At 43.4% G+C, this 19,407-nt stretch overlaps 1 protein-coding gene across 11 annotated transcripts in view; it reads right to left on the reverse strand.

The window, feature by feature from the left end:
- Positions 1-9,042: 9,042 nt before the first annotated feature.
- The window catches only part of SYT1 (synaptotagmin 1), a 542,326-nt gene continuing 531,961 nt past the window's right edge, over positions 9,043-19,407 (reverse strand). For all 11 annotated transcript variants that reach the window (XM_019543164.1, XM_019543160.1, XM_019543161.1 and 8 more), the window contains one exon: positions 9,043-12,071. In XM_019543164.1, coding sequence (XP_019398709.1) covers positions 11,865-12,071 — 207 coding nt within the window. In that variant the 3' untranslated portion in view covers positions 9,043-11,864. The remainder of the gene's footprint in view (positions 12,072-19,407) is intronic.

Here is a 19,407-nt window from a genome sequence, read left to right on the forward strand (position 1 = left end):
ACCGGGGCTTAGAAGAGCTGAGGAGAGCTGCTCAGCAGGGCAAAGCAGTAGCCCAGGAAGAGCCCCTGAAGACTTCTATCTGCGGGGGGGCTGCGGGGGTCTCCAACAGTTAGGCTCTTGGTGCACAGCACGGCACATGGCGTCTGGACCCTGGGAGCTGCGTGAGGTGGCTCGGGTCTGCAATCTTTGGTGTGCAGCTAGAGATGTGGAGCACAGGCCGGTGCATGAAGCAGGATCTTTGGAGCCGTTTGGGTGGCTCAGGTCCTCAACCTGCACGTGAGGCTGGGAGCTCGGCGCAGGAGGCACTGCACGGAGGGTGAGAGACCTGGGAGCTGCTTGAGGTGGCTTAGGTCTACAACTGCTGGGACGGGGCAGCAGCTCAGTGCAGACAATGCTGCACAGTGGGTCCAGGAGCAGACCGAGCCCCAATGCTGCACATGGCTGTCCGGGTCTCCAACCCCTAGCACAAGGCGAAGCGTCCACTACACACAGCGGTGCCTGTGGCCCTAAGCTGGGCCAGTAGCAGCACAGTCTGGCAGCAGGAAAGCCCAGCAGGGAACAGAGCTCGACCTGGAGAATGGGAGGCACCCCTCTGGGACTGTGGGGTAGTACGTTACCCTGGAGAGAGGGTCCCCAGAGGGGAGGGACCCCCAGGGTTGTGAAGGGGTAGGTGGGCTTAGGAGTCTTTGGGGTTTCCCTCTCCTTTTCTTTACCCCACCTCCTTTCCTGAAGTGGTACCTTGGGAGTGGGGCCCCTGCCCTGGAGGGCACCCAGGTAGTCTAAAGATTGCTGGTTATATTTGTAGACTGTGCCTTATAGTTTATGTGAAGAAGTTGAAGTAATAGTTTGTATATTAATAGAGTTATAAGGTTGCTTGATCAATATCCTTTGTTCTAGGTTGTTCTATTGTTCATCTGTATTTTTTAATAATAATTGGGAGTGTGTGTGTGTGTGTGTGTGTATATATGTGTATATGTATATGTGTGTGTATAGGGTTTATTGTTTTATAAATTTGTGTGTGTATACATACATATATGTGCGTGTGTGTGTGTGTGTGTGCATATACATATATATGTCCTTACCCTTTAATAGTTTTGTTGTAATAATAAATTTGTATATAGTTAAGTAATTGATTGACTGGGCTTGACTCTGTAGGGGACAGAGGTGGCTGCTGGGCTGTTGTGTCCCTCTGCTGCACACTGCCCTGCCAATAATTCCCTGTATTGGAGAGGGAAGTACAAACCCATGTACACCCAGGCTACAGATATTGAGAGGCATTTGCAGTATCGATAAAGGTATGTTGTCTGTGTAAAATTAGCATCAATATACTTGAAGGTTAAAGACTCATCTCTTCAGCTATGTTAGATCATACCTTGGCACAAATGAAGAGTGGCAGGTAGGCAATGGGAAGAAATGTGGCTTTAAGTCTTTTTCTCCTCCAGTCCAGTGAACGATGGAGATCTCAGTACTGCTCTTATCAGGGAAGTACATATGCTTCACTGGCTTTGTCCCTTTCCTGTCTTTAATATGCTCAACTACATCCCTTGCAAGCTGTATATAATATAAAAACAATATTTATGGGACAGTTTGCAGGCATTTGAAAGACTTTCCTTGAAAACTAATAAGAGGGTGTTTAAGTTTTCTTTGCTCTAAATCAGGAGAAGGAAGCAAAAGGGACTGGCACAAAGACTAAACCATTGCTTGGCATGCTGTAGTGATCAGATAAGGAACATCTGACTGATGCATTTTATAACATGAATAGGTAGCCTTATACTGGGTCCTAGGTGCCTGTTAACCAATACAATCCCTGTAGCTTGGGTTTCAGTGGATTTCTGAGCTGCTGCAGGAGTCTTTGGTCCATAACCTGGCCTTGCAGCAGTGGGCACTGAGCTTCACCTTAGGAAGCCTCATTGCTTTCCTAGTCTGGGTCCACACCATTGATTTGATCTCCCTCCATAAGTCAGCCTGGCTTGTCTGGTTCTTGGCAAAAGCCCTGACCAGCCTGCTGGGCCTGCACATGATCCACCTTGCCTCATGCCAGGGGTAGGCATTTATTTGGGTTGGAGGGCGACTTGGGGAATTCTGGTGAGCTGTTGTGGACTGGGTCAATGTCCCTCTACCCCCCCAACCCAAGTCTGCAACACTTCACCAAAACTCCCTAAGTGGTCTGGGGTCTCCAGATGGAGCAGATGGGTGGGGTCCTCAAGGAGACTGGGCAGGGTGTGCTTGGTGGGGTGCAGGGAGTGGCATCTAGGAGCAGGCATGGCATCTAGGAGCACCACGGGGTGGTGACAGTGTGGGGCCGGGGCCAGGGCTGGAGAACAGAAGATGGCTTCAATGCCACCCTCCAATTCTTTTACTTCTTAGTTCAACTGCGTGTCACATTTGAGTTTGGACTTGTCACCTTGCAACACAATGTGGATTAGTTTCTGTCATGCTGGGTCACTGAAGGTGCCCACACACTTTTGTACTGTCACCTTTTTGTTTTTAATATTTGTATAATAAAAGTTTAAAAAGTCGGAAAGAAAGAAAAATCTCTGTAGCTCAAGCTAGCTCAGTTACTTTAGATAGTTCTTGTTAGGAATCAATTATTTTGCATTAGTCTCTCCATTATCAATAGATAGAAACAAATATTTTGTTATGTTCTAATAAACCTTCTGCAGCTTAGTTGTTTACAATTTGCATGGATTTAAAAACTGGCTAAGCAATATGAGAACATGTAGAACAGACGGTCTCTCTAACAAAATAGAAGTACTATTTAATAATGGGACACCCAAGAAATGGCACTAGAACACTGCTTAATTTTTGGATGAGGGAAGTGCACAGAAAGCTCTGGGGACATTTGAAATTCAAGATGGCTTTCAATTAAGGGAGGGGGTGTTGGAGGCTTTCCATGTTTAGAGATGGATAATTGAAGTAAACAGTTAGCTTCAGGCTGGTAGGTCCCTGGTGTCTGTATGTTTATGTTATTGAGACGCTGGCTACTACATGTTTAATTATGGTCAGGATCTTGGAAGCATGTGTAGGATCAGCTGTATTTTCTGTTAAATCTAAGAAACGAGGAAGTAAAGATACTATTATCTGAAGACTAAAGCAGAGCGGTCCATAGCACAGCTAGAACCATAACCAAAAATCTCTTCTTCCTTACCTTTGTCAGGTCTCAGATTTTCTGTCTGTAATATTTTGCATGAATAGGGCATATCCACCCTGCTTTTGGTACAGTGTATAGACCAGGAGCAGGCAATTATATTGGGCAGAGGGCTGCTTACTGAGTTTTGGCAAGCCATCAAGGGCTGCATGACAGGCAGCCCAGAGCAGATAAATATTAATATTCTAAATTTTTAGGGGCCCCGCAGGCCACATAGAATGGGCTGGTGGGTTGCATCCGGCCCCCGGGTCGCATTTTGCCCACCCTTGGTATGGACTGTAAAGAGTCTACACTTACCCAGCTTCTCAAATTTCTTTCATTGTTAATTTAAATAACAGTTGATGTAAACTTCTTGCAGTTGCCACCTATCTAGTTTGGGCATATTTTTGTGCCCAGGAGGAGTCTGGCACAGCCCTGTAGCCCTCCTGGGGGTGCAGACCCCCGGATCTGCATGCTGGATGACAGGAGGCTGCCGCTGCCAGCAAGCGTCAGGAGTTTTGCTTTGAACAGTTTAAGGTGAAGTTTCCCATAAATCTCTGCACCTATTTCCTTGAACCTTGGTAGGCTTCATGCTCTCAGAAGGGGCTACCATCCTTGCAATTTTCATCAAAATCAGACAAGAAATGACAAAGGTTTAGGCATTTTCATGATTCCCCATTATAGCATATGGGCGTCGAAATGTGTCAAAACAGTTGTGATGAAATGAAACAGAACAGTGCTTCAAAAGAAAACAAAACAATGCAGCGAAACACTGTCCCTTCAAAATGGCGAAATGGAAGTCAAAACAAAACAGTGCTGTTTTGCACAGCCCTACTGTGGAGGGGTATCCAGAGGCAAGTTCACTGACATGGAGTGCTGTGCTAGCATGGCTTTGTTGTGTGGTACTTCATTGCAAAGTATAATGGATGAAGTGAAACTGTAATGCGTGTATTACAAGATGTTATGAGTAATATACTTATGTGCGGCTAGTAGTCTGCATTCCAACTTGTATACTTAAAAATCACTGTGCACTTGTACCAGCCATCTAGTAAGGCTAGACCAGTTAACGAGAAAGTACTTTCGGGGTTTTTCAGCATTGGCTATGTGCAAGTGGAAAAGGGTTTTTTTTCTTTTTGTTTTCACTGGGGCTTGGCCAGGTGTCTTTCTTTGTATCCCTTCTTTATGATGTTTTTTAAAGACATTACTTCAAACTAACTGATGTAGAAGTAGAATCAGTGTGCATAGGCTAAACTACCTCCAAAGACACTTATTTCTGTAGCTGAAATTAGAGATGAGATGATGATTCCACCTGAAACAGTAATGTAGCATTGGCAAATGTTGCCACCTCATTATTCATCTCTTCTTTTTTCCAGATCATTAATAAATATTAAACCACACCACTGAACTTCTTGCCATCTTGCTGTTTATCTCATGCAAAGTTGAAAATTCACCACTTAATCTTCAGTTTCTCTCTTAGCTGCTTGCCACTCCATGAAGAGAACTCTACCTCTCAGCCTGTGATTACTGAATTTCTTTAATAACCTTCTGTCAGGGGCAGTGTCAGCCAGTGACAAGCAAGTGAAAACTACAAGGTACATGATGGAGGCTACCAAAGTAAGGAGCAGATTGTGAAATCTGATCAGGAAATTTAGCTGCACACTAATAATTCCACTGAATTGGCTCTGAAAAGCTCAATGACCTGACTCGACAACAAAAACATCCTTTCGGCAAAAAAGAAACTTGGGAAACAATATATGAAAGCCCAGTTGATCCTGTGAAGGTTGCTGGAAATCTCTTCAAGCAATTGCCTGAATGATGTGGCTGTTCTCTTTCTAGAAGAGGGTGTCACAAACAAGATATGAGCAGCCGCACTCCAGACTGTCTTCCACCAAAATGAGTGAAGGTGGATAACATTTCTGACGAGGGATGAAGCAGTCCCGTGCAGTGTTATATTCCTTGTTCCAAACTGTCAGGCTTTCAATCAGGATTTACAACCATATACTACATCCCTGTGGTAAATGATCTATGAAATGAAACAAATATGCCCTATGCCCTTACTTCGAATTCCTTCATAACAGAGCCATTTTCAGTGCCCTAGAAATAAGTTCTTGGTGGTGATATGAATTACCTATTGAGAGAGAGAGAGTAAACATGCCTAGCCAAGGGTACACATGATAAAAATCACAGCGCAGGGATATCTGAAATCCTAGGTAAGGAGACAAACGATGAAGTGGTAAGATGTTGAGGAATTTGAGCAGGAAGGTGGGCTAGACTCAGCGAGTAGATATGAATGCAAGTCGCTGCTTGTCCTGATTGTGCATACCTTTTCTTTGCCAAATAGCTCCATTAGTTTGGTAGCTTAAGCACTGTTTTTGTGGTATGAATTTTGAGTTGCATATATTTACTGCAGTTAGTTCAACTGAGATACTGGGTGCTGGGCCCAATTTTGAGCAACGCTTAAACCCTTTTGTTTTTTTTTTCAGAAAGGATTTTTTGTTGTTCAGTCAGGACCCATCTATAAACTTGCCAAGGGGGACCAGCAGGCTATGGGACAGTCCCTGTTCCCCCGAGCACTACCGGGCGTAACAAGGAATAACGGCCGTAAGTTGACTGAGAGAAGATTCAGGCTAAACATCAGGAGGCACTATTTCAGCCAGGGTGGCTAGGATCAGGAACCAACTTCCAAGGGAAGTGGTGCTCGCTCCTACCCTGGGTCTTCAAAAGGAGGCTAGATAATCACCTAGCCAAGGTCATTTGGCCCCAGCATCCTTTCCTGCCATGGCCGGGGGTTGGACTTGATGGTCTGCTCAGGGCCCTTCTGACCCTACCAACTGTGAAACTTTCTCTATTTTGCTTTGTGATAGACCACATAGGAAACCATGAGACAGAAAAGGCAAAGATCTTAATGTAAGTGAAGTGCTTGACTTCCAGTGTGTATTTGGTTATTAAATTTGGTTTTTTTAATCAAATATAGTCAAAGCTTTCAAGTAGATTACTTGGTGATTCTTCCTACCTGTGAAAACATTGCTGTAGTTAGTACAAAATACCATAACTTGTCATTGCTGTAGTTGACTTCCCTGTGCAATATTCAGAGTCTCCCATATACTAAGTACAAGCAAATGCTGCAGATAAAGTAACTGTAATAATATAGCTTAAGTGAGTAAATCATAAAGGATTAACATTGTCTTATTCAAAGGGCAAAACAATGACCAAATTATTAGTTTGTCCTGTGACCTAAGGCAATCTAGCTAATGCTCATATAGGTAAGAAAAAAATATTTTGGCATACTGAACTTTCTGTTTTTTAAAGGAAATCTCTACCTTTGGAATATGTGGGTAACAAAATTGTGCCTATGATGACATCAAAATTAAGAGAAACTCAGTAACTTGTTTAATGCCTATATTGAGAATTTAGTTTTAAGGTTAAGAAGCTAATCTAGCAACTTCAAACAATGCTAAAACATTAAGTAAATAAGGGAACTGTCTACTACAGTAATCAGCAAATATAATGTCCTTATTCTTATTTTGCATACATAATAGGCAATTAGCATTCTTTCAGTGACTCGTGATGTGAAAAGCGATTGAAAGCTGTTGATCCTTTAGCTTGCTAACTGAGGCTGTCAGTTGGGAAGAATGTGTTCCTTGACAGTTGATTAGGGGTTAAATGAACTGAATAAAATGGGTAATTTTTGCTACTTTTCTTATTTAGTATTATTACATGAAGCATTTTTCCTTATGTCAGTTGTAAAGATGAAATTTAACTGATTATCTGTGTTCAAAAACTGATTTTGATTGACATTAAAGAGAGCCTTTGACATTCTCATGATTGGCAAAAATAGCTGATAAGCAAAGGGAACTGGACACATAATTGAAGCATGTTTTTTTCTCTGTGCTGGGATGAAACAAAAAACTGTATTCAAGTGACCTGTTACTTATGTAGAAATACACATCTTGGGTCATTTATCCTGCCCTTCTAGTATCTTATATTAGAGGAAGAGAAAGCACATCTTTCTCAGAAGTTGGTAACTATTAGGCCTTTGCAAAGTGGCAAGTATTCACTTTGGATTCAATTTAGAGATTCAAATCACTGTCTCGATTCGATTCGGCTGAATCTGATCTGAAGATTCAGCGCTGCTTCAGAGATTTGGCAATAGACTAAAGAGGCAGCAGTCCTCACCATGCTGGACACAGCTGTCCGCAGCTGGCAAGTCTGTTGTGGTGGGCGGAGAGAGGGAAGGAAGGGTTGGGTGGGGCAGGTCAATGCCCCCACAGCGAGGGATGGATTTGGACTGGGACAAACTGCCCAGCCGGGGCAGGGAGACACGGGACTTCAGGGATGGGGAAGTGGGCACAGCATGCAGGTGAGGCAGCACTGGGAGTGGGGCCTATGCCCTGCTGCCACTTGCCCAGCCGGGGCGGGGGTGGGGGGTACGATGCAGGCGCAACTCGCTCCGGTGGAAGGGGGCGAGCAGCAGCAGGGCATAGTGCTGCCATGCTCACATCCCATGCCCCTGCTCCCTAACTGGGTAAGCAGCAGCATGGCATAGCTCCCACTCCCAGTGCTGCTGTGCCCGCATCCTGTGCTGCCCTGGCCCCCTCCCTGAGTCCCGCGCCCCCTGCCGCAGCTGGGCAGCTTGTCCCCACCTCAGCCCCAATCCATCCCTTACTGCCCCCAATGCCCCTTCCCTCCTCACTCTGCCCACCACAACAGACTTATCAGCTGGAGGAACCTGTGTCCAGTGTGGTGAGGGCTACTGCCTGTTTAGTCTATGGCCAAATCTCCGAAGCGGCTCTGAATCTTTTCCAAATTGATTCGGAGGCTTTCAGTTTGATTCAGACCTTTTAACTGGCCTCCCGATTCGATTCAGATTCAGAGATTTGACCGCCGTATCAGGCCGAATCTCCTTCAAATCAAATTGGCTACCAAAGCTTCACACAGTCCTAGTAACTACTACCTGTTTGGGGAAGTTTTGGATACTTTCAGGCAGGATGATTAGGTTGTTACTGCACAACGAGAAGGGAAGAGTGCTTCACAGTCTCTCTGGTAATACACGGGTACAGATTCTGTGTGTCATTTATTGTGAAGGGCTTGCTTTATGATGGAGTCACTAAGAGATATGACTGCATTGACTTGTTTGGAGTTGGGTGCTCAGAAGGTGAGGGTGGTGGGGACAGTGACTGCAGGACAGCAACAGAAGCAACGTCAGGTTATCCAACTAAAGAGTGACTTCTTGGAAGTTCTCTCCAGAATCTAAAAAGACACTAAGCATAGTTCTGGTCAGATGGTAATACTAAGAAGCTGTAATTAGGTGATTTAAAGGAGTGGATAACACCCAGATCAGTTATTTCATTGCATGTACATCCACGAAGCCTGGCTTTATAGTTCTCTTTTGTGGATGCATATGTCCATGTTTTATATGCATGATAAAACAGGCTTGTTTGGGTGTTTCTCCCCATTGTTTTGGGCTGGAACAAAGCTGCTTAGTACATCTGCAGGGTGCTGAATGCACTGGGATTTATGGATGAACCTTTCTTAACACAAAGTAAATGATTAAGGGCTGAGCAGGTAGCTGCTGGGCTTGCTTGCTGTCACTGTATTAGAAATTAATGCGTCTTTTGCTGGAGAAGGATGAGAATTTTAAATGATAATCTGGTCATTAACAAATGCCAAGAACTTTTGATTTCTTGGGAAAAATACAGAACTAGTCCTTGATCAGTGAGAACAGTTTTCTGTAGCATGTCTGCAATTACTGGACTGTAAAGGCAGCATATTTACAATGGCTGAGCATGTTCATAGTTCACCTTTCAGTTACTTGTCTGAGTCTCTGATGGTGAAGTCAGCCTGTGATTGTGCAAATGTGTTTAGAGGCAGCTGTCTCTTAAAATGTAAATGAAATCAAGAGAAACACTGAAACATCAACAGGAAATAAAACATTTTTATTGAATATCGGTGTAATATGTATGTTATTTTAACAACAATTGGAAAACCTCTACTGTGGGATTCACTACACAAAGTGAAACAAAATAGAAACCACCTCATCAAAAATGAAGGTCATATACAGCTAAAGTTGTCAGCTCGCGGGCCACGAGCAATATGGCAGGATAAAACACCCCAAACATTTCTACAAGATACAGAGAAAACCCACACAGAGAAACACTCAAGCAGGCAGTAAATATACACAAAGGCAACTAGGATCTTTCTACAGCATCAGATTCTAATACTTTACACAGCTTTGTCAGAAAGGTACATGTGGCTCCTTTGAGGATGAAAATGTCATCTTGGTCATATAGCAGGTTCAGTCTCTGAGAATCATAGTACATTATAAACCAATTCTATGGTGACATTCAGTCTGGCAGTGTAGGAAGAGAATGTATTAAGAATACCTTAACACAATGAATCGGTTCTGGCAGTTTGAACCTGCAAATTTCTTGAATGAACAACTTAAAAGTTGCATACCATGAAGCTGAATATCTGTTCTTAGGCTGGAAATCAATCAATCTAATTCCTCTCTTTGGTGGGATTTGGTCCTATAAGGTTAAGATTAAAAATATTCCAGCTTGATGCTCTGTAAGTACACTCCTGTTTATCTTGTAATATGCCTCACTTGTGTCTTTCTCATGTTTGTTTCATGCAAAAAGAAAAGAATCATGGGCATGGCTAGTCCTGGTTTTGAAGGATCCTTCATCCCTCAGAAGCTGAACTGTTGAAGGGGGCTGGGAAATTTATTTTTCAGTACAGAATCCTTTGGTGACATCCTTGCTTTCTACAATTTCTTTCGTGTCCCTTTTTAAAACAAACAAACAAACAAAAAACAACCTATAACCCAAAATGATAGTCTCACTCCTGCCTCCAAAGATACAGTTTTCCCCACATATTTTTGGTGTTTGGTGGTGCTGAAAAGAACTAAGCTTTCAAAGCATTATAGATATATTCACAGTCTGTAAAATAAATAGGGCCTCAAAGGATGAGACCTGAGATAAAAAGTAATGCCCGAAATGACATGATGAAATGCTATAAGCTGAGATGATTTGCTGTCTCGTCATAAGACAACCATTTACAGTCAAGGGGCAGGGGTAGATGTAGAATATTGCACAGTGCGTGACAAAATGCTGTGTGGTCAACCCAGGCTATATAACATCCTTGTCCTGTGCATAGCTCTCCAGTTCCACATTGGTCCATAGTAACTAGAACTGCTTGTGCTATGCATTCCTTCGGCAGTGCAGTAGAAGGGAATGGCAGTATTTATTACAATATCACTACGGAATAAATTGATTGCTATCCACTGAGAAAACTACGTTTCTAAGCACACACGGCAGTCACAGTGATACACAGAGCAGTCTTTCAAGACTCTTATGGAATGACTAATAGCTTTATAATAGTGCCATTTACTACGTAATAACATTGAAAACATTTAAAAACTCCTCCTGAAACGAGCATCTAGTATACATAAGAGGTTGCTTCAGTTTCTAGAACTTGTTCTTTGTTTGTTTTTCACTTTTTTTTTAAAGGACAAATTAAAACTTATTAAGTATAAATAGTATATAAAAGGTCACTAGCTGTTCTCTTTTGGCTTACTTTTGAAGTGCATTCAGAACTATGGCTAAATTTTGTTTTTCTTTTGATGGGATTACAATACTGTCTGTTCACCATGAAACTATTTTGTATAATAAACGCACACGGCTGTGTTTAAAAAATATTCTGCATTCCTTCTAATCTGAGTTAGTATAATAAAATATTTTGTTACAAAGTCTAATGTGCAAACTCATTATAATGTGAAATCACAAGTGGAATTCACAGTATGCAAATTTTGTATAAAGGTGATAACGGAGAGCTACTTTCTTTTTTTTTTTTTTTTTAATGGTTGGTTGCAGCATTTCGCCACTGCTGAATTCCCCCCACCCCCAGCACAACCTTCCCAGTAGTGGTGGTGTTCTGCATGTTATGTAAAATTACCTTCCATGGAACTGCTTCCTCAACTGTCAGTGTAAAGCCATTAGTTTTTTTTTTTTTTAAATATATACAGAAAAAAAATGATATACTGGCTTCTGGCTACGCTTCCTTGAGGTCAGCCATGGAGCTGCTCAGATCATGCTAAGTTGCCTGTGAAAGAAGTCTACAAAATTGGATTCACCCCTTGAAGGTGTACTGTGTAAGCATTATCTTGTTATTTTAATGGTTCAGTTGAAAGCTCAGATTTAAGTTGTCCTTTAAGATGTCAGTGTAACACTACTAGTGCCTTACAAGTTGGAATTTTTTCTGGAATGCAGACGATACAATAGTTACCCTATAATATAGTATCAGCTCTCCTATATCTCAGTCAATTTACATAATTTAAAATAGAACATCTTATTAAAAACATCTAGATATACACAAATTAGGAAACGCTTACAACATACAAATACACAAACTAGAAATAAATTCTCAGCATACTGGTATATATACAACTGTGTGATACAATAAATAATTTCTGTCATGCTCTATCTACACATCATATTGCTTAAAAGAAGAGTAGATCTGGGGGGCAGTGGTGAGATGAAGGGCCTTTAGAGGGCTCTCTACATTTAAAGTTGTGCAAATTAAAACAGGATTGTAAGTACCACTGATCTGTGTTAGGGACGCATGGCTGGAAATGAAAGGACCCATATTACTGAGGTATTTACAGATACTGGCTAAAGAGCACTATGTGGGCAAATGCAGAAGGCTTCTTCTCTTTTTCTTTTTTTTTTTTTAATTTTATTTACTTCTTGACTGCAAGCATGGCGTCTACCTCTTCCTCAGGCTGTAAGGTATGCCACTGTGCGATGGGTCGCCTCGGGTTGGCCAGCATGTCTGACCAATGTCGCAGCTCCGCACCAGTGCTGTTGTAGCCCACAAAGACTTTGCCGATGGCATCATTCTTGCCAATCTTGTCATAGTCCAAAACAGTCACAACAATTTGCACTTTCTAAAATGAGATAAGGAAGAGCAGTGAGCAAGAAAGAAGAAGCCTTGAAGCAGGGCAACTGGAAATCAGAGTTTGTGGGTGGAAAAAAGGCTAATTCAGGAAGAAGTAGGAGATCCCCACTGGTATAAGCATCCAAAGTCTTAAAACTCATAAGCAGCAAACGCATATGAGTGCAACCAAAACAAATGGGCAAAAATACCCACACTAACTTGTAAGGAAGTCACCACCCAGAAAGAGATCCTTTGTTACCACTAAGGACTACATCATGCAGCTCAGGAGAAAGAATGCACAGTGATCTGTGCTGCTCAGGTCTTAGCTTACAGCTAATCCATACGGTTGAAATAGGAACTGGAGGTCAATGAGGCACAAGAAAATCTTGCCATACTCTTTTTACAATGGAACCAGGGAGGCCTGCGGTATAGTAGCCACACTGCTAGTTCTGTGAGCATCCCCAGCATAGGAAGGTGGCTGTGCACGACCATATTCAATAATGAAGTTCACTTCATTGAAAAAAAAGAGGTTTCTCCAAGTTTTGCAATTTTGAAGATATGTAGAATACAGACTTTAGAAAGCCCTAGCAGGAATCCTGTGGGTAGGTGGGTGGAACAGTTCTCATTAGCTTGCAGTGACCTATTACAGTCAGGGAAGGATATGCATTTTGGTTTGTTTTGTGCCCCTTCCTTCTACTGCAAGAGATACATGTCCAACCCTCTCAGCAGATTTTCATTATGGTAATCAGCTTTTACAATAGATATGACTGCAGAAACACAACCTTTAAGAAGAGAAATCAACCCACGGAATCAAACCATTGTTACGATTCTGCTCTTTAGTTTTGGCCTTTGGATATGAAATAGCATATTTATAAATAAAGTAGTACAGTGCACAATGCCAGTTTTTTGCATGCAACAACCTAGGACTTGAATACCATTGCAAAATATTCCCATGGAGAAAGGCATTTTTTTGTTGCCCTCAATGACAATAGGATGACTTTCAAAAAGGAGAATGAAATACAGGAGCAACAGCAAGTTCCAGGGTCCTGAGCTAAAAGGTGAAACAATTTCTCATTGTTTCGTTCTCATATTCTACATTAAAATGAGAACTGAGGCAGTTATGTTTGAATAATGTGTGGAAAGATCAGACTAGGAGAGAGATACATTTAGAGATGAACCTAATAGGCTAGGGGCAGTCATTACACATAAACTGGTTTAAGTGATCAGAAACTGGTTTAAACCTGTAACAGAACAGATGTTCACTGCACATAAGCCAGTTTGAAAATGGCTGAAGCCAGTTTGAGAACCCTGGTTGAATGCAGTATCAGACTTAACTGATTTGGGTAAAATCAGTTTATGCAATGTCTGTTCCAGACTGCTTCCTGATTTGAGTTAAACCAGAGTTGCCCAGCATCCCAGATGCTTTGAAACCCTGCGTGGGGCTCTGCTCTTTGCTCCAGCCCAGCAGGGCTGGCCCTGCCTCTCTGCTCCATGGCTGGAGCTCCAGCGGAGACTGCAGCTCCAGTGGCATTTGCTTGGCTTCCCCTTGCCCCCTACCCACTGAAGGAATTCCCCTTTCCCCTCTGCCTTACACAGGCACCTCTCACCATTAGATAGCATGCCACATGCTAGCTATGGTCTGTGCTGTGGGAGACAGGACAAAGGCAGACAGGACTGTGTTGGCTTAGGACTTTTTGGAGCTAATCAACAGGTAGATGGTAATGTCCTTCTCTTCCTTCCTTGGAAAAAGTCATTTAAGAAGAGCTTGAACTAATGAGAGAGGCCTTTGTTTTGTTTGATGGGCTGATAAATGCTAACTACTCCCTGTGTAACTCCCTGATGCATAACTAAATGCTCTGTTATCAACTCCCTAGTGGTTCCCTCACTGGTCAGGAGCAGCGGAGGGAACCTCTCGCTGATCAGAGCATTTTGCCAGGGCCTGGCCTTCCCCCTCGCCCTCAGCTCAGCATTGTGAAAGGGAAGGGAGGGCTGCTCTAGTGCCCCCAGCTTCTAGCCCAAGCCACTGCAGGCATGTACCTGCATTTTCTTAGTCCAAAGGGGCTGTCTGTCTGGTTACAAACCAGTTCAGCCTAGCTAGGTTAGATTAACCTGAAAAGATTGAATCAATTCAGGTTCAGGCATTTTGAATATCTGCCCCTAGCTATAGTGTTAAAACTGATCTAACTCAGTACCTTCTTACCCTCTGCTGTGTAAGCTATACCAGTTTGAACTCAGGATACATGGAGACATTAAACTTAGCCTGACCTAATTAGGGTTCAGTAGATTTAAGTGCTGAACTGTACACATGCTTAGGGAGTTTAGACTGGGCAAAAAATGGCTGTCCCAATCTAATTTACTTAGTTCATCTAAGGAAGTGCACGGTGTAGATTGGGCTAACCTATGCCCAATTTAGCCAAGCGTGTGTACATGTTGGGAGTGCATCCCCAGGGCTGGGAAAGTTCAGCCACTCACCTCAGCCCTCAGATCTGTGCTTTTCCTAGTCCCCCATCCTGATAGGGATATTTTTAGTTCTCTGAACCTGCCCCCCCACCTCTTGGATGGACGACTCTTCCCATGCCACCCACCCCTTCCCTCCTCCTGACTTAGATCACATTTCTGGCATGGTTCCTGGCATTGGTGACCTGACCTATGAAAGCTGAGTGATTGTAGATTGGGTTCCATGACCATGTACATGTGCTCTCAGAGTCAAACTCAAAAGTGAGTCTATGCTGAGTTGTAACGTGCACGTACCAGTGGGCTTTTCCTCCTGCACTCCTTTTTCTTTTAGCCCACTCCATGTACCCTTCAGGATGTCAGCCACTTCTGTGAACACTTCCAGAGTTGTTGTGGAAGTTACTGTTAGTTACAAGTTGCTAATCAAGTGAAGAAGGGTTTCAAAAGAGTTCAACTAATATGATCTACATGTGGAGCGGGTTGGGAGGAAGTGTGAATTACATCAGTTTAGACAACCTTAGATTTGTTTAGACAGAGCCAAATTGAGAGGCAATATGCGATTGTGCCTGAATGTGTATGTTTGTACACATAAGCACTCACCCTCTCAGTCTGGTTCTTAGCTTTGTCTGAGTAGCACAAACAATTCCTCTAGTGGAATTGTGCTTTTTCTCAATAGCATCTGAAATGAAACAGCCTTGGGCTGATTTTACTTAACTGTAAACACTTTTCCTCAGAGATATTCATTTTTAAAGATGAATGCATGACTGTTTCCCTGATTCCGTGCTATAATAAATGTACACAGCTTCTGAATGCATAATAGACAGGGGGCTAGTTCTATGTGTAGGTTTTATGAATTGCTGGAAAACTTAATTTTGACAGGAAAATATTTTAGTCTGAAGGGTCAGTTATGGTTGGGTTTTGTTGGGTTTTGTATTGTGTTTTTTTTAAAATAACAAAAGGCCTGAACTTTTGGCCTTTACTTTTAGGAATAGTTCCGTTGTCACAAATGAGATTACACCTGCAAGTAAAGGCTACAAGTTGAGATGCATAATACTTACTTTAGATTGCCCCTGCCCCTGAGAGAGTATAAAAATCAGTGAACCAGAGGAGGCTATGACAGCTGCAGGCACTTAAGTATTTACATAATTATTTATGGCAAAAGTACACATCAAACTTGGACTTTCCTTCTCCCACTCACGCTCTTTCTCCCACTCTCTCTGTTTCTCCCCTACTCCTTCTCCCATATCCTCCAAAACCCATTCTGATATAAACCTATATCCTTCATGGTACTGTTTCTAGAAGCTAAAATGATATTTTACTACAGAAAGTTGTTGCTTGCAATGTATTTGCTTTTATTATTAATGCTAGCCCCAAACAGACATTTGTATGTCAGAGGCAATGTGCAAGCCCAGTTCTGAAGAGTAAGTATATTGGTTTTATCTTGGTTTAAGAATTTTTGTACCATACTAGTGATGATTAAAAAATATGGTAGTCTTTAATTTTAGCAGGGATTTTAGTGTAAGTCAATAATGGATGTCATGCACGTAGTGGTATTTTTTCTCTCAGGTGAGTGAGTGAATGGAAAACTCTGGGCACTAGTTCAAATATGCACAGAATACTAGTTATTGAAAGTCACAGCCATCTGGCAGTGCAAATGGCCTATGGAAGTTGGTAAACAGCAGTAACATCAATTAGCACCAATAAACTTCACTGAGAGACTAGAGCATTGAGATTTAAGTACTCTCCCATGCTCAGAAATGTTCCTTCCAGGTTATTTAGTAGTTAAACAATAGCAGAATATTGTGTAACCCCCCTCCCCCCCCATAAAACATAGGCAGATTTAATGCATGGGCCAGCTGGGCATGAGCCCAGGAGCCCCTACCAATTTGGGGCCCCGACCCTGGGATCCTCATCAGCAGGGAAGTGAAAACTGTGGCTTTCACATTTCCTTCCCTGGGATCTGGAAGTGGGGCCACTCCACCAATGGGGCTGCAAGGAGGGGCCTGCAGGGCTGGGGTTGGCCTGGGGTGAGACCTGCACCATGTCTAGGGGAGGGGGGCAGGCCAGGTAGTGCCTCACCTGGTGGGGTGCGTGGCAGTTGGGGCCAGGCTGGCCAGGCCAGGAGCAACATGCTGCATTGTGCCTTTGTGGGCGGTGGTGCTGGGAGGACCTTGGGGGCTGTAGCCCCCCAAATGCATCTTAACACCCCCCCAACATCCACCCCTCCCAGTGCTGCTGCCCACCTGCAGAGACATGGTGAGGTGTTGCTGGACCAGCCCAGCCCAGCCCAGCCAGCCCTCTGCATCTGCCTGGCTGCATGGGACAGCCACGCAGCAGCTCCCTGCAGGTCAGTGTAACGGGGCCAGGTGGGGAGTGAGACTGAGCTGTAGGCAGAGGGGAGGGGGGAGGGCCTGTGGGGGTTACATGTGTGTTTGTTTGTGGGTCTGTGTCTGCTTATGTGTGTGTGTGAGTCTGTGGGTCTGTGTGTGTGTCTACCCAGCCTTCCCTGCCAGCACTAGGATGGGAAAGGGCCCCTCTCCCCTCCTGCAGCCCAGCTGTCAGGGGGGCCTCCAATTCTGTGCTTGCCCAGGGCCACAGTGCACCTGAATCTACCTCTGCCCAAAAGACAACCATGACTGACCCTTCAAATTAAATATTTTTCTGTCAAAATTAAGTTTTCCTACAATTCATAAAACCTACACATAGAACCAGTCCCCTGTCTGTCATGCATTCAGAAGCTGTATATCCTCTGTGGATATACAGGCTTTCACTTGCATGTGGTGTGTCAACCCAACACCCTTCCAGGTCCCACATCCCTATTCTCATTTTTAAAAATCTGTTGCTTCAAAATCACCAGTCTTCTGCACAGTTCTGTGCTAAACTACAGTAGGGCTATGAATTGGGTTCATAAAGACACATTTCAGTTAGAACAAAATCTGTATTAGCTATTAAGTTGCTGGAAGACTTTAGTCTTGTCTCTTTTCAAATTCCCCATTTGGTTTGCTAATGAGCTATTTTTAATCATTTTGTCAGCTCTGTCTGGCCTCCATGCTCTTGCTCTTCTCTGTGCTCTCTAATGATCATGGATCTGGTACAACCATTATTCTGTTCCTTGAAACATCAGTGGAAGTTTATCTAAGTGACTATTAAACCTGAAATACCAAAGGTTGCAGTGATGGTCATAATGTTCATTTTAAATAATGTTTAAACATAATTTCTATATATGAATGTACTTCAGTGGCCTGTAACAATAAGCTACCTCTAACTAGTCTTTCATTAAAAAAAAAATCCAAAATACTGATTCTGATTTAGGTCCCCAATTCTAACTTTTAATTGAAGCTCTGTTTTGGCAAACGGCAATAAAATCTTTGTAACAAAACCAAAGAAAGCTAAATTTGAAACAGTTAAAAGCACCATGCTCTGAATCCAATGCCCTTTGAGGTACCCAAGTCTAAACTTTAGATCCTCAAACTTCCTACTCAGTTGCCATCTACTCTTAAAGGCACTTAAAATGTCCTCAGTAAAATGCCTGAGGTGCTCAAATCTCCGCTCTTGAGTGTACCCAGAACTCACTGGGTATCTTTATGTGTGCTCTAAGGGTGGGGGGCATTTAATTAGAGCAGCTCTTGGGAGACACTCTTATTAAAGAGCCTGCAGCATCTCATGTATTCAGCATCCAACTCAGCTCTCGGTTGTTTAAAAAAAAGGTCCTACTCACTACCAGATGTGGGGGGAGGTGATCCCTGCTTCCCCGCACTGCACCACAGTGTGGGGGGCTCTGTCATGAGCCCCCTGACCCCCGCCCACTCTTCCAGCCCACTGACCCCCACCTGCTCTCCTAGCCCTCACCCCATGGCTGCCCCGCCAGCAAGTCCTTAGCTTTCCATGCTTTTTTTTTGGACTATGGAAATATAGTAGAGCCATTCTTCTGTTGAAAAGAACTCAGAAAGAGCACAACAGGTTAGAATGGTTTTTACCTCATTAATTCCCATTTGAAATCTTTTGATTTACCTTGAAAACCTTGTATAGATATTTGTATACCTAACAGTGCTAAGTAATGCATCACACCCCACAGCACCTTTAAAACGATCCTGTCTCATCCTGGTTAAGAATCATTCCTGTATAAGCTAACAGACTGGGCAACAAAGAAAGGAAGATATGCAAAGCAAAAGATTAGAGGGAGTGTGAATTTGTGGCTCGGTGTGATATGCAGGGTCGTAGAAGGGAGAGAAATTAGCATTCTAGTCCCTGTTCTCAGCCCCCACTGTTGCTTCTGTTTTGCATGAACTAGTCTTTGGATAAAAGTGGCACTCAGGCGCAGGAGAAAGGAACAGAGGAAGGCACTACCCTTGCAGCGTGCTCTCCATCTCATTAGGTCTCGATTGATATTTTTCTCCCTCATATCTTTTCCTCTTCACTTCTTAGTGGGTCACCTCCAACAGAAGGAGTGGAGGGTAGGGCTGTGCAAAGCTTCGGTCCCCGATTTGATATGGTGGAGATTCAGCCCGATTCAGTGGCCAAAGCTGAATCAAATCAGAGGGCCCTTTAGGCTCTGCGAATCAAATCAGAACTCTCTGAATTGATTCAGAGAGATTCGGAAAGATTCGGTGATTCAGACACAGACACAGTTTTAAATGTTTTTTCTACATACATCTACGTAGCAGGCAGCTTGCAAATACTGCAATGCTGGGGCACAGAGTGTCCCACAGAAGTGCGGGAGGCTCCCCGGCACACTCAACAGCAGAGCCAGAAATAGACCAGAAGCACTTCCTGTCCACTTCTGGGTTTGCTGCGGAGTGCACTGGGCCCCATCCCCCGCCCCATGCCTCCCTGGCTTAGCAACTGGTGCCTCCTGGCCGATTGCTGAGTCAGGGAGGTGTGGAGGCCCCCCC

Source organism: Crocodylus porosus, unplaced genomic scaffold (genome assembly GCF_001723895.1).
Source record: "Crocodylus porosus isolate Cpor-Errol unplaced genomic scaffold, CroPor_comp1, whole genome shotgun sequence".
Classification (NCBI taxonomy): Eukaryota; Metazoa; Chordata; order Crocodylia; family Crocodylidae; genus Crocodylus; species Crocodylus porosus.